The sequence below is a fragment of the Eutrema salsugineum genome, unplaced genomic scaffold (genome assembly GCF_000478725.1).
Source record: "Eutrema salsugineum unplaced genomic scaffold, Eutsalg1_0 scaffold_12, whole genome shotgun sequence".
Classification (NCBI taxonomy): domain Eukaryota; kingdom Viridiplantae; phylum Streptophyta; class Magnoliopsida; order Brassicales; family Brassicaceae; genus Eutrema; species Eutrema salsugineum.
In genome coordinates this window covers 5,752,678-5,766,601 of record NW_006256895.1, presented here as the reverse complement: position 1 = coordinate 5,766,601, position 13,924 = coordinate 5,752,678, and the positions used below count along the sequence as shown (strand labels likewise).

General features: G+C 26.1%; 4 protein-coding genes and 3 pseudogenes across 4 annotated transcripts; all 7 read right to left on the bottom strand.

Annotated features, from left to right (window-relative positions):
- Positions 1-199: 199 nt before the first annotated feature.
- Positions 200-547, bottom strand: LOC18025535. Its single transcript, XM_006408714.1, has one exon. It carries the CDS (start codon positions 545-547, stop codon positions 200-202), a length of 348 nt encoding a protein of 115 aa, XP_006408777.1.
- Positions 548-2,360: 1,813 nt separating this feature from the next.
- On the bottom strand, positions 2,361-2,708 carry LOC18025534 (annotated as a pseudogene).
- A 1,811-nt stretch (positions 2,709-4,519) lies between these two features.
- LOC18025533 lies at positions 4,520-4,867 on the bottom strand. The gene has a single exon (XM_006408712.1). It carries the CDS (start codon positions 4,865-4,867, stop codon positions 4,520-4,522), a length of 348 nt encoding a protein of 115 aa, XP_006408775.1.
- Positions 4,868-6,687: 1,820 nt separating this feature from the next.
- LOC18025532 lies at positions 6,688-7,035 on the bottom strand. The gene has a single exon (XM_006408711.1). The coding sequence runs from the start codon at positions 7,033-7,035 to the stop codon at positions 6,688-6,690; it is 348 nt and encodes a 115-aa protein (XP_006408774.1).
- Positions 7,036-8,844: 1,809 nt separating this feature from the next.
- On the bottom strand, positions 8,845-9,192 carry LOC18025531. Its single transcript, XM_006408710.1, has one exon. It carries the CDS (start codon positions 9,190-9,192, stop codon positions 8,845-8,847), a length of 348 nt encoding a protein of 115 aa, XP_006408773.1.
- A 1,822-nt stretch (positions 9,193-11,014) lies between these two features.
- Positions 11,015-11,361, bottom strand: LOC18025530 (annotated as a pseudogene).
- Positions 11,362-13,177: 1,816 nt separating this feature from the next.
- On the bottom strand, positions 13,178-13,525 carry LOC18025529 (annotated as a pseudogene).
- Positions 13,526-13,924: the final 399 nt, after the last annotated feature.

Below are 13,924 nucleotides of genomic sequence, written 5' to 3'. Positions count from 1 at the left end.
ATTTTGGAGAATCTTAATGAACAAACTTTTAGTTTTAAAAATGAGTAGATAATTATGCATTTTAGAAATCAGTCTGCAAAGATATACTCTTTCACAAATTTGTTTATATTGCAAAAGAGACAACAGTATTTGTGGTAAAAAAATATTATGAAAGTAAATTAAGAATTTATTTGATCATATATTATAATCAGTACACAGTTTAAGCAGTTTTAGTGACTGAGACACAATGAGTCCACAAATCATCTCTCTTCTTCAAGTACTGGGTTTCGTTAGCAACTAGGTGGGGTCTATCTGAAATGTATTTGATCAGCGTGTCGTGACACACTTTTCCTTCTTCGACAAGATCATGACAACACGCATCAGTGATGGTTCCGTTTCCAAAGACAACTCCGATTATATCCAAAGCACACTTAGGAGTGATTTTAAGAAGGCATGTATCCCATAATGTTTTTGCTTCGCCTTCTTCTACAGAGAAAGCAGGAACAAATGCACACACCAAAGCTACAACAATGAACAGGGTTGTCAATTGGGAGGTACTAGTAGTCATATCTGCTAAAACTTAAAAATGATCGAGTAAATATTATGGTACAAAAAAGAATATAATGAGAATGGATTGTCTTAGTGGAAGCTATTTATATGTTTTTATAACCAAAACATAATTATCAAAACAAATTTTAAACAAACCGTCGTAAATCAATACAATTTAACATAATAATAATAATATGATGCTAACATCGTTAGACTTTTGAGAAGAAACTTATGCATAGAAATTAAGTTATAATAGCATTATAAATCAGATGATAAGATTTCACGGTCGGAATTACAATTAAACATGGATTTTAAGAATGATAAATATGATGCTTTAATTTTAATATACCTAAATAAGTTTCATTATGTTTAACTTAAAAACGAAAGACACGTCATCCTTTAAAAATATTAGTTTAGGTCAGTGATAAATTGAAATGTCAAATACTTAAATATTGTTTTAACTAAATGATTTTATTCAAGTTATTTGGTGTTTGCAATTTAACATATAACATATACAAATATTTTAAATCATGTGTCATTTAAATATTTGCTAAGGTAATATAAGATTTATTCGTGAAAATTATATAACATGCCTACTATATTTTAGATAGTTTATTAAATAATGACATTTATTGGCTATTTTGTAACACTTATTATCATTTATACACCATTCGATTGCAGTAACAAATAAATTAATAATCAAATTTAAAATTTTATAAATCTTTGCCTTTTTCGAGAATACCAATATCCTTCACCAATATCATAGTATTGGGTGTTAAGATTATGAATACTAAGAATACAAAAGACATTTTATATTTTTTTTGAAAAACATTGATGAATAAACACTTACAACTACTATTAATCATTGTCAAACAGTACTTTGTATCTTCGGTTTATACTGCTGAGAAGTTTGAAATATTAAAATGATAATAAAAAAAACTGTCTAATTAAAATTTATTCTTAAATATCTTGTCAATAGACATAAAGTTTGACAATTTGAATAATTACAAAGTAAAACTAAACAATGTCAATTGGATGATATTTTTAGAAAACAAAATTGAAAATCTTCAGATGTTACAAGTCAAAATAATTTTGTTTTAAAAAAATAACAAAAAATAACATTAAAAATAACCAAAAAGTAAAATTTTGAAACTGGTATAGTATATTCATGTTTAAATAGCTTCGTCAATAAAATATTCACAGCATCCAAATTATTCGGTTTTTGTCTCCAAGCATATGATATGATTTTGATGATTATATATATATATATATACAAGCTTATCGATCTTTTCATGAACGCTCTTTAGCAAAGCACATTTACCATAAAAAGGATTTATTTTATAAAATATATGGACTTTTCTCAACCTATAAAAAAAACTTTATGCTGAGTAGAGACAAAAATTTTTAATTGAAAAAAAATAAATGTTTTTGTATGATATTTTATATATGATTTCGAAGTAATCGATGAATATAGTATATTCGATTTCTTTTTTTTCTTCACATTTTCAACATAAGTTAGTAATCAGTGTTTATAAGAAAACTTGTAAGAGATCTAAGACATACATTTTAGTCAAAAATTAAAGCTCAGCCAACAATATTGGTTGCAACTCTCAGTACTCAACTTTCGGATAATTTTGGAGAAATCTTAATGAACAAATTTTTAATTTTAAAAAAGAGTAGATAATTATGCATTTTAGAAATCAGTCTGCAAAGATATACTCTTTCACAAATTTGTTTATATTGCAAGAGAGACAACAGTATTTGTGGTAAAAAAAATATTATGAAAGTAAATTAAGAATTTATTTGATCATATATTAGAATCAGTACACAGTTTAAGCAGTTTTAGTGACTGAGACACAATGAGTCCACAAATCATATCTCTTCTTCAAGTATTGGGTTTCGTTAGCAACTAGGTGGGGTCTATCTGAAATGTATTTGATCAGCGTGTCGTGTCACACTTTTCCTTCTTCGACAAGATCATGACAACACGCATCAGTGATGGTTCTGTTTCCAAAGACAACTCCGATTATATCCAAAGCACACTTAGGAGTGATTTTAAGAAGGCATGTATCCCATAATGTTTTTGCTTCGCCTTCTTCTACAGAGAAAGCAGGAACAAATGCACACACCAAAGCTACAACAATGAACAGGGTTGTCAATTGGGAGGTACTTGTAGTCATATCTGCTAAAACTTAAAAATGATCGAGTAAATATTATGGTACAAAAAAGAATATAATGAGAATGGATTGTCTTAGTGGAAGCTATTTATATGTTTTTATAACCAAAACATAATTATCAAAACAAATTTTAAACAAACCGTCGTAAATCAATACAATTTAACATAATAATAATAATATGATGCTAACATCGTTAGACTTTTGAGAAGAAACTTATGCATAGAAATTAAGTTATAATAGCATTATAAATCAGATGATAAGATTTCACGGTCGGAATTACAATTAAACATGGATTTTAAGAATGATAAATATGATGCTTTAATTTTAATATACCTAAATAAGTTTCATTATGTTTAACTTAAAAACGAAAGACACGTCATCCTTTAAAAATATCAGTTTAGGTCAGTGATAAATTGAAATGTCAAATACTTAAATATTGTTTTAACTAAATGATTTTATTCAAGTTATTTGGTGTTTGCAATTTAACATATAACATATACAAATATTTTAAATCATGTGTCATTTAAATATTTGCTAAGGTAATATAAGATTTATTCGTGAAAATTATATAACATGCCTACTATATTTTAGATAGTTTATTAAATAATGACATTTATTGGCTATTTTGTAACACTTATTATCATTTATACACCATTCGATTGCAGTAACAAATAAATTAATAATCAAATTTAAAATTTTTTAAACCTTTGCCTTTTTCGAGAATACCAATATCCTTCACCAATATCATAGTATTGGGTGTTAAGATTATGAATACTAAGAATACAAAAGACATTTTATATTTTTTTTGAAAAACATTGATGAATAAACACTTACAACTACAATTAATCATTGTCAAATAGTACTTTGTATCTTCGGTTTATACTGCTGAGAAGTTTGAAATATTAAAATGATAATAAAAAAAACTGTCTAATTAAAATTTATTCTTAAATATCTTGTCAATAGACATAAAGTTTGACAATTTGAATAATTACAAAGTAAAACTAAACAATGTCAATTGGATGATATTTTTAGAAAACAAAATTGAAAATCTTCAGATGTTACAAGTCAAAATAATTTTGTTTTAAAAAAATAACAAAAAATAACATTAAAAATAACCAAAAAGTAAAATTTTGAAACTGGTATAGTATATTCATGTTTAAATAGCTTCGTCAATAAAATATTCACAGCATCCAAATTATTCGGTTTTTGTCTCCAAGCATATGATATGATTTTGACGATTATATATATATATATATATACAAGCTTATCGATCTTTTCATGAACGATCTTTAGCAAAGGTTACCATAAAAAGGATTTATTTTATAAAATATATGGACTTTTCTCAACCTATAAAAAAAACTTTATGCTGAGTAGAGAACAAAAATTTTTAATTGAAAAGATAATGTTTTTGTAAGATATTTTATATATGATTTCGAAGTAATCGATGAATATATAGTATATTCGATTTCTTTTTGTTCTTCACATTTTCAACATAAGTTTAAAATCAGTGTTTATAAGAAAACTTGTAAGAGATCTAAGACATACATTTTAGTCGAAAATTAAAGCTCAGCCAACAATATTGGTTGCAACTCTCAGTACTCAACTTTCGGATAATTTTGGAGATATCTTAGTGAACAAATTTTTAGTTTTAAAAATGAGTAGATAATTATGCATTTTAGAAATCAGTCTGCAAAGATATACTCTTTCACAAATTTGTTTATATTGCAAGAGAGACAAAAGTATTTGTGGTAAAAAAAATATTATTAAAGTAAATTAAGAATTTATTTGATCATATATTAAAATCAGTACACAGTTTAAGCAGTTTTAGTGACTGAGACACAATGAATCCACAAATCATCTCTCTTCTTCAAGTATTGGGTTTCGTTAGCAACTAGGTGGGGTCTATCTGAAATGTACTTGATCAGCGTGTCGTGACACACTTTTCCTTCTTCGACAAGATCATGACAACACGCATCAGTGATGGTTCCGTTTCCAAAGACAACTCCGATTATATCCAAAGCACACTTAGGAGTGATTTTAAGAAGGCATGTATCCCATAATGTTTTTGCTTCGCCTTCTTCTACAGAGAAAGCAGGAACAAATGCACACACCAAAGCTACAACAATGAACAGGGTTGTCAATTGGGAGGTACTAGTAGTCATATCTGCTAAAACTTAAAAATGATCGAGTAAATATTATGGTACAAAAAAGAATATAATGAGAATGGATTGTCTTAGTGGAAGCTATTTATATGTTTTTATAACCAAAACATAATTATCAAAACAAATTTTAAACAAACTGTCGTAAATCAATACAATTTAACGTAATAATAATAATATGATGCTAACATCGTTAGACTTTTGAGAAGAAACTTATGCATAGAAATTAAGTTATAATAGCATTATAATTCAGATGATAAGATCTCACGGTCGGAATTACAATTAAACATGGATTTTAAGAATGATAAATATGATGCTTTAATTTTAATATACCTAAATAAGTTTCATTATGTTTAACTTAAAAACGAAAGACACGTCATCCTTTAAAAATATTAGTTTAGGTCAGTGATAAATTGAAATGTCAAATACTTAAATATTGTTTTAACTAAATGATTTTATTCAAGTTATTTGGTGTTTGCAATTTAACATATAACATATACAAATATTTTAAATCATGTGTCATTTAAATATTTGCTAAGGTAATATAAGATTTATTCGTGAAAATTATATAACATACCTACTATATTTTAGATAGTTTATTAAATAATGACATTTATTGGCTATTTTGTAACACTTATTATCATTTATACACCATTCGATTGCAGTAACAAATAAATTAATAATCAAATTTAATATTTTTTAAACCTTTGCCTTTTTCGAGAATACCAATATCCTTCACCAATATCATAGTATTGGGTGTTAAGATTATGAATACTAAGAATACAAAAGACATTTTAGTTTTTTTTTTAAAAACATTGATGAATAAACACTTACAACTACAATTAATCATTGTCAAACAGTACTTTCTATCTTCGGTTTATACTGCTGAAAAGTTTGAAATATTAAAATGATAATAAAAAAAACTGTCTAATTAAAATTTATTCTTAAATATCTTGTCAATAGACATAAAGTTTGACAACTTGAATAATTACAAAGTAAAACTAAACAATGTCAATTGGATGATATTTTTAGAAAACAAAATTGAAACTTTTCAGATGTTACAAGTCAAAATAAATTATTTTTAAAAAAATAACCAAAAATAACATTAAAAATAACCAAAAAGTAAAATTTTGAAACTGGTAAAGTATATTCATGTTTTAATAGCTTCGTCAATAAAATATTCACAACATCCAAATTATTCGGTTTTTGTCTCCAAGCATATGATATGATTTTGACGATTATATATATATATATAAAGTATATTCAAGCTTATCGATCGTTTCATGAACGATCTTTAGCAAAGCACATTTACCATAAAAAAGATTTATTTTATAAAATATATGGACTTTTCTCAACCTATAAAAAAAACTTTATGCTGAGTAGAGACAAATATTTTAAATTGAAAAAAAAATAAATGTTTTTGTAAGATATTTTATATATGATTTCGAAGTAATCGATGAATATAGTATATTCGATTTCTTTATGTTCTTCACATTTTCAACATAAGTTTAAAATCAGTGTTTTTATGAAAACTTGTAAGAGATCTAAGACATACATTTTAATCGAAAATTAAAGCTCAGCCAACAATATTGGTTGCGACTCTCAGTATTCAACTTTCGGATAATTTTTGAGATATCTTAGTGAACAAATTTTTAGTTTTAAAAATGAGTAGATAATTATTCATTTTAGAAATCAGTCTGCAAAGATATACTCTTTCACAAATTTGTTTATATTGCAAGAGAGACAACAGTATTTGTGGTAAAAAAATATTATGAAAGTAAATTAAGAATTTATTTGATCATATATTAAAATCAGTACACAGTTTAAGCAGTTTTAGTGACTGAGACACAATGAATCCACAAATCATCTCTCTTCTTCAAGTATTGGGTTTCGTTAGCAACTAGGTGGGGTCTATCTGAAATGTATTTGATCAGCGTGTCGTGACACACTTTTCCTTCTTCGACAAGATCATGACAACACGCATCAGTGATGGTTCCGTTTCCAAAGACAACTCCGATTATATCCAAAGCACACTTAGGAGTGATTTTAAGAAGGCATGTATCCCATAATGTTTTTGCATCACCTTCTTCTACAGAGAAAGCAGGAACAAATGCACACACCAAAGCTACAACAATGAACAGGGTTGTCAATTGGGAGGTACTAGTAGTCATATCTGCTAAAACTTAAAAATGATCGAGTATTATGGTACAAAAAAGAATATAATGAGAATGGATTGTCTTAGTGGAAGCTATTTATATGTTTTTATAACCAAAACATAATTATCAAAACAAATTTTAAACAAACCGTCGTAAACCAATACAATTTAACGTAATAATAATAATATGATGCTAACATCGTTAGACTTTTGAGAAGAAACTTATGCATAGAAATTAAGTTATAATAGCATTATAAATCAGATGATAAGATCTCACGGTCGGAATTACAATTAAACATAGATTTTAAGAATGATAAATATGATACTTTAATTTTAATATACCTAAATAAGTTTCATTATGTTTAACTTACAAACGAAAGACACATCATCCTTAAAAAATATTAGTTTAGGTCAGTGATAAATTGAAATGTCAAATACTTAAATATAGTTTTAACTAAATGATTTTATTCAAGTTATTTGGTGTTTGCAATTTAACATATAACATATACAAATATTCTAAATCATGTGTCATTTAAATATTTGCTAAGGTAATATAAGATTTATTCGTGAAAATTATATAACATACCTACTATATTTTAGATAGTTTATTAAATAATGACATTTATTGGCTATTTTGTAACACTTATTATCATTTATACACCATTCGATTGCAGTAACAAATAAATTAATAATCAAATTTAATATTTTTTAAACCTTTGCCTTTTTCGAGAATACCAATATCCTTCACCAATATCATAGTATTGGGTGTTAAGATTATGAATACTAAGAATACAAAAGACATTTTACTTTTTTATAAAAAAACATTTATGAATAAACACTTACAACTACAATTAATCATTGTCAAACAGTACTTTGTATCTTCGGTTTATACTGCTGAAAAGTTTGAAATATTAAAATGATAATAAAAAAAACTGTCTAATTAAAATTTATTCTTAAATATCTTGTCAATAGACATAAAGTTTGACAACTTGAATAATTACAAAGTAAAACTAAACAATGTCAATTGGATGATATTTTTAGAAAACAAAATTTAAACTTTTCAGATGTTACAAGTCAAAATAAATTATTTTTAAAAAAATAACCAAAAATAACATTAAAAATAACCAAAAAGAAAAATTTTGAAACTGGTAAAGTATATTCATGTTTAAATAGCTTCGTCAATAAAAGATTCACAGCATCCAAATTATTCGGTTTTTGTCTCCAAGCATATGATATGATGTTGACAATTATATATATATATATATATACAAGCTTATCGATCTTTTCATGAAAGATCTTTAGCAAAGCACATTTACCATAAAAAGGATTTATTTTATAAAATATATGGACTTTTCTCAACCTATAAAAAAAACTTTATGCTGAGTAGAGACAAAAAATTTATTGAAAAAAAATAAATGTTTTTGTAAGATATTTTATATATGATTTCGAAGTAATCGATGAATATAGTATATTCGATTTCTTTTTGTTCTTCACATTTTCAACATAAGCTTAAAATCAGTGTTTTTATGAAAACTTGTAAGAGATCTAAGACATACATTTTAGTCGAAAATTAAAGCTCAGCCAACAATATTGGTTGCGACTCTCAGTATTCAACTTTCGGATAATTTTTGAGATATCTTAGTGAACAAATTTTTAGTTTTAAAAATGAGTAGATAATTATGCATTTTAGAAATCAGTCTGCAAAGATATACTCTTTCACAAATTTGTTTATATTGCAAGAGAGACAACAGTATTTGTGGTAAAAAAAATATTATGAAAGTAAATTAAGAATTTATTTGATCATATATTAAAATCAGAACACAGTTTAAGCAGTTTTAGTGACTGAGATACAATGAATCCACAAATCATCTCTCTTCTTCAAGTATTGGGTTTCGTTAGCAACTAGGTGGGGTCTATCTGAAATGTATTTGATCAGCGTGTCGTGACACACTTTTCCTTCTTCGACAAGATCATGACAACACGCATCAGTGATGGTTCCGTTTCCAAAGACAACTCCGATTATATCCAAAGCACACTTAGGAGTGATTTTAAGAAGGCATGTATCCCATAATGTTTTTGCTTCACCTTCTTCTACAGAGAAAGCAGGAACAAATGCACACACCAAAGCTACAACAATGAACAGGGTTGTCAATTGGGAGGTACTAGTAGTCATATCTGCTAAAACTTACCCCCCCCTCGAGTAAATATTATGGTACAAAAAAGAATATAATGAGAATGGATTGTCTTAGTGGAAGCTATTTATATATTTTTATAACCAAAACATAATTATCAAAACAAATTTTAAACAAACTGTCGTAAATCAATACAATTTAACGTAATAATAATAATATGATGCTAACATCGTTAGACTTTTGAGAAGAAACTTATGCATAGAAATTAAGTTATAATAGCATAATAATTCAGATAAGATCTCACGGTCGGAATTACAATTAAACATGGATTTTAAGAATGATAAATATGATGCTTTAATTTTAATATACCTAAATAAGTTTCATTATGTTTAACTTAAAAACGAAAGACACGTCATCCATAAAAAATATTAGTTTAGGTCAGTGATAAATTGAAATGTCAAATACTTAAATATTGTTTTAACTAAATGATTTTATTCAAGTTATTTGGTGTTTGCAATTTAACATATAACATATACAAATATTTTAAATCATGTGTCATTTAAATATTTGCTAAGGTAATATAAGATTTATTCGTGAAAATTATATAACATGCCTACTATATTTTAGATAGTTTATCAAATAATGACATTTATTGGCTATTTTGTAACACTTATTATCATTTATACACCATTCGATTGCAGTAACAAATAAATTAATAATCAAATTTACTATTTTTTAAACCTTTGCCTTTTTCGAGAATACCAATATCCTTCACCAATATCATAGTATTGGGTGTCAAGATTATGAATACTAAGAATACAAAAGACATTTTAGATTTTTTTTGAAAAACATTGATGAATAAACACTTACAACTACAATTAATCATTGTCAAACAGTACTTTGTATCCTCGGTTTATACTGCTGAAAAGTTTGAAATATTAAAATGATAATAAAAAAAACTGTCTAATTAAAATTTATTCTTAAATATCTTGTCAATAGACATAAAGTTTGACAATTTGAATAATTACAAAGTAAAACTAAACAATGTCAATTGGATGATATTTTTAGAAAACAAAATTGAAACTCTTCAGATGTTACAAGTCAAAATAATTTTGTTTTAAAAAAATAACAAAAATAACATTAAAAATAACCAAAAAGTAAAATTTTGAAACTGGTATAGTATATTCATGTTTAAATAGCTTCGTCAATAAAATATTCACAGCATCCAAATTATTCGGTTTTTGTCTCCAAGCATATGATATGATTTTAAAGATTATATATATATATATATATATATATACAAGCTTATCGATCTTTTCATGAACGATCTTTAGCAAAGCACATTTACCATAAAAAGGATTTATTTTATAAAATATATGGACTTTTCTCAACCTATAAAAAAAACTTTATGCTGAGTAGAGAACAAAAATTTTAATTGAAAAAAATTAATTGTTGTTTGGTAAGAATATTTTTATATATGATTTCGAGTGATCGATGAATATATAGTATATTCGATTTCTTTTTGTTCTTCACATTTTCACCATAAGTTTAAAATCAGTGTTTATAAGAAAACTTGTAAGAGATCTAAGACATACATTTTAGTCGAAAATTAAAGCTCAGCCAACAATATTGGTTACGACTCTCAGTACTCAACTTTCGGATAATTTTGGAGAAATCTTAATGAACAAATTTTTAGTTTTAAAAATGAGTAGATAATTATGCATTTTAGAAATCAGTCTGCAAAGATATACTCTTTCACAAATTTGTTTATATTGCAAAAGAGACAACAGTATTTGTGGTAAAAAAATATTATGAAAGTAAATTAAGAATTTATTTGATCATATATTATAATCAGTACACAGTTTAAGCAGTTTTAGTGACTGAGACACAATGAATCCACAAATCATCTCTCTTCTTCAAGTACTGGGTTTCGTTAGCAACTAGGTGGGGTCTATCTGAAATGTATTTGATCAGCGTGTCGTGACACACTTTTCCTTCTTCGACAAGATCATGACAACACGCATCAGTGATGGTTCCGTTTCCAAAGACAACTCCGATTATATCCAAAGCACACTTAGGAGTGATTTAAGAAGGCATGTATCCCATAATGTTTTTGCTTCACCTTCTTCTACAGAGAAAGCAGGAACAAATGCACACACCAAAGCTACAACAATGAACAGGGTTGTCAATTGGGAGGTACTAGTAGTCATATCTGCTAAAACTTAAAAATGATCGAGTAAATATTATGGTACAAAAAAGAATATAATGAGAATGGATTGTCTTAGTGGAAGCTATTTATATGTTTTTATAACCAAAACATAATTATCAAAACAAATTTTAAACAAACCGTCGTAAATCAATACAATTTAACATAATAATAATAATATGATGCTAACATCGTTAGACTTTTGAGAAGAAACTTATGCATAGAAATTAAGTTATAATAGCATTATAAATCAGACGATAAGATCTCACGGTCGGAATTACAATTAAACATGGATTTTAAGAATGATAAATATGATGCTTTAATTTTATTATACCTAAATAAGTTTCATTATGTTTAACTTAAAAACGAAAGACACATCATCCTTAAAAAATATTAGTTTAGGTCAGTGATAAATTGAAATGTCAAATACTTAAATATTGTTTTAACTAAATGATTTTATTCAAGTTATTTGGTGTTTGCAATTTAACATATAACATATACAAATATTTTAAATCATGTGTAATTTAAATATTTGCTAAGGTAATATAAGATTTATTCGTGAAAATTATATAACATACCTACTATATTTTAGATAGTTTATTAAATAATGACATTTATTGGCTATTTTGTAACACTTATTATCATTTATACACCATTCGATTGCAGTAACAAATAAATTAATAATCAAATTTAATATTTTTTAAACCTTTGCCTTTTTCGAGAATACCAATATCCTTCACCAATATCATAGTATTGGGTGTTAAGATTATGAATACTAAGAATACAAAAGACATTTTAGTTTTTTTTTGAAAAACATTGATGAATAAACACTTACAACTACAATTAATCATTGTCAAACAGTACTTTGTATCTTCGGTTTATACTGCTGAAAAGTTTGAAATATTAAAATGATAATAAAAAAAACTATCTAATTAAAATTTATTCTTAAATATCTTGTCAATAGACATAAAGTCTGACAACTTGAATAATTACAAAGTAAAACTAAACAATGTCAATTGGATGATATTTTTAGAAAACAAAATTGAAACTTTTCAGATGTTACAAGTCAAAATAAATTTTTTTTCAAAAAATAACCAAAAATAACATTAAAAATAACCAAAAAGTAAAATTTTGAAACTGGTATAGTATATTCATGTTTAAATAGCTTCGTCAATAAAATATTAACAGCATCCAAATTATTCGGTTTTTGTCTCCAAGCATATGATATGATTTTGACGATTATATATATATATATATACAAGCTTATCTATATTTTCATGAACGCTCTTTAGCAAAGCACATTTACCATAAAAAGGATTTATTTTATAAAATATATGGACTTTTCTCAACCTATAAAAAAAACTTTATGCTGAGTAGAGAACAAAAAAAATTTATTGAAAAAAAAGAAATGTTTTTGTAAGATATTTTATATATGATTTCGAAGTAATCGATGAATATAGTATATTCGATTTCTTTTTGTTTTTCACATTTTCAACATAAGTTTAAAATCAGTGTTTTTAAGAAAACTTGTAAGAGATCTAAGACATACATTTTAGTCGAAAATTAAAGCTCAGCCAACAATATTGGTTGCGACTCTCAGTATTACACTTTCGGATAATTTTGGAGATATCTTAATGAACAAATTTTTAGTTTTAAAAATGAGTAGATAATTATGCATTTTAGAAATCAGTCTGCAAAGATATACTCTTTCACAAATTTGTTTATACTGCAAGAGAGACAACAGTATTTGTGGTAGAAAACAAATATTATGAAAGTAAATTAAGAATTTATTTGATCATATATTATAATCAGTACACAGTTTAAGCAGTTTTAGTGACTGAGACACAATGAGTCCACAAATCATCTCTCTTCTTCAAGTATTGGGTTTCGTTAGCAACTAGGTGGGGTCTATCTGAAATGTATTTGATCAGCGTGTCGTGACACACTTTTCCTTCTTCGACAAGATCATGACAACACGCATCAGTAATGGTTCCGTTTCCAAAGACAACTCCGATTATATCCAAAGCACACTTAGGAGTGATTTTAAGAAGGCATGTATCTCATAATGTTTTTGCTTCACCTTCTTCTACAGAGAAAGCAGGAACAAATGCACACACCAAAGCTACAACAATGAACAGGGTTGTCAATTGGGAGGTACTTGTAGTCATATCTGCTAAAACTTAAAAACGATCGAGTAAATATTATGGTACAAAAAAGAATATAATGAGAATGGATTGTCTTAGTGGAAGCTATTTATATGTTTTTATAACCAAAACATAATTATCAAAACAAATTTTAAACAAACTGTCGTAAATCAATACAATTTAACGTAATAATAATAATATGATGCTAACATCGTTAGACTTTTGAGAAAGAAACTTATGCATAGAAATTAAGTTATAATAGCATTATAATTCAGATGATAAGATCTCACGGTCGGAAATTACAATTAAACATGGATTTTAAGAATGGATAAATATGATGCTTTAATTTTAATATACCTTAAATAAGTTTTCATTATGTTTAACTTTAAAACGAAGAGACACGTTCATCCTTTTAAAAATATT

Bases quoted from the DNA above. Each gene is read 5' to 3' on its own strand.
- LOC18025535 (XM_006408714.1), bottom strand. From the start codon at position 547: ATGACTACTAGTACCTCCCAATTGACAACCCTGTTCATTGTTGTAGCT.
- LOC18025533 (XM_006408712.1), bottom strand. From the start codon at position 4,867: ATGACTACTAGTACCTCCCAATTGACAACCCTGTTCATTGTTGTAGCT.
- LOC18025532 (XM_006408711.1), bottom strand. From the start codon at position 7,035: ATGACTACTAGTACCTCCCAATTGACAACCCTGTTCATTGTTGTAGCT.
- LOC18025531 (XM_006408710.1), bottom strand. From the start codon at position 9,192: ATGACTACTAGTACCTCCCAATTGACAACCCTGTTCATTGTTGTAGCT.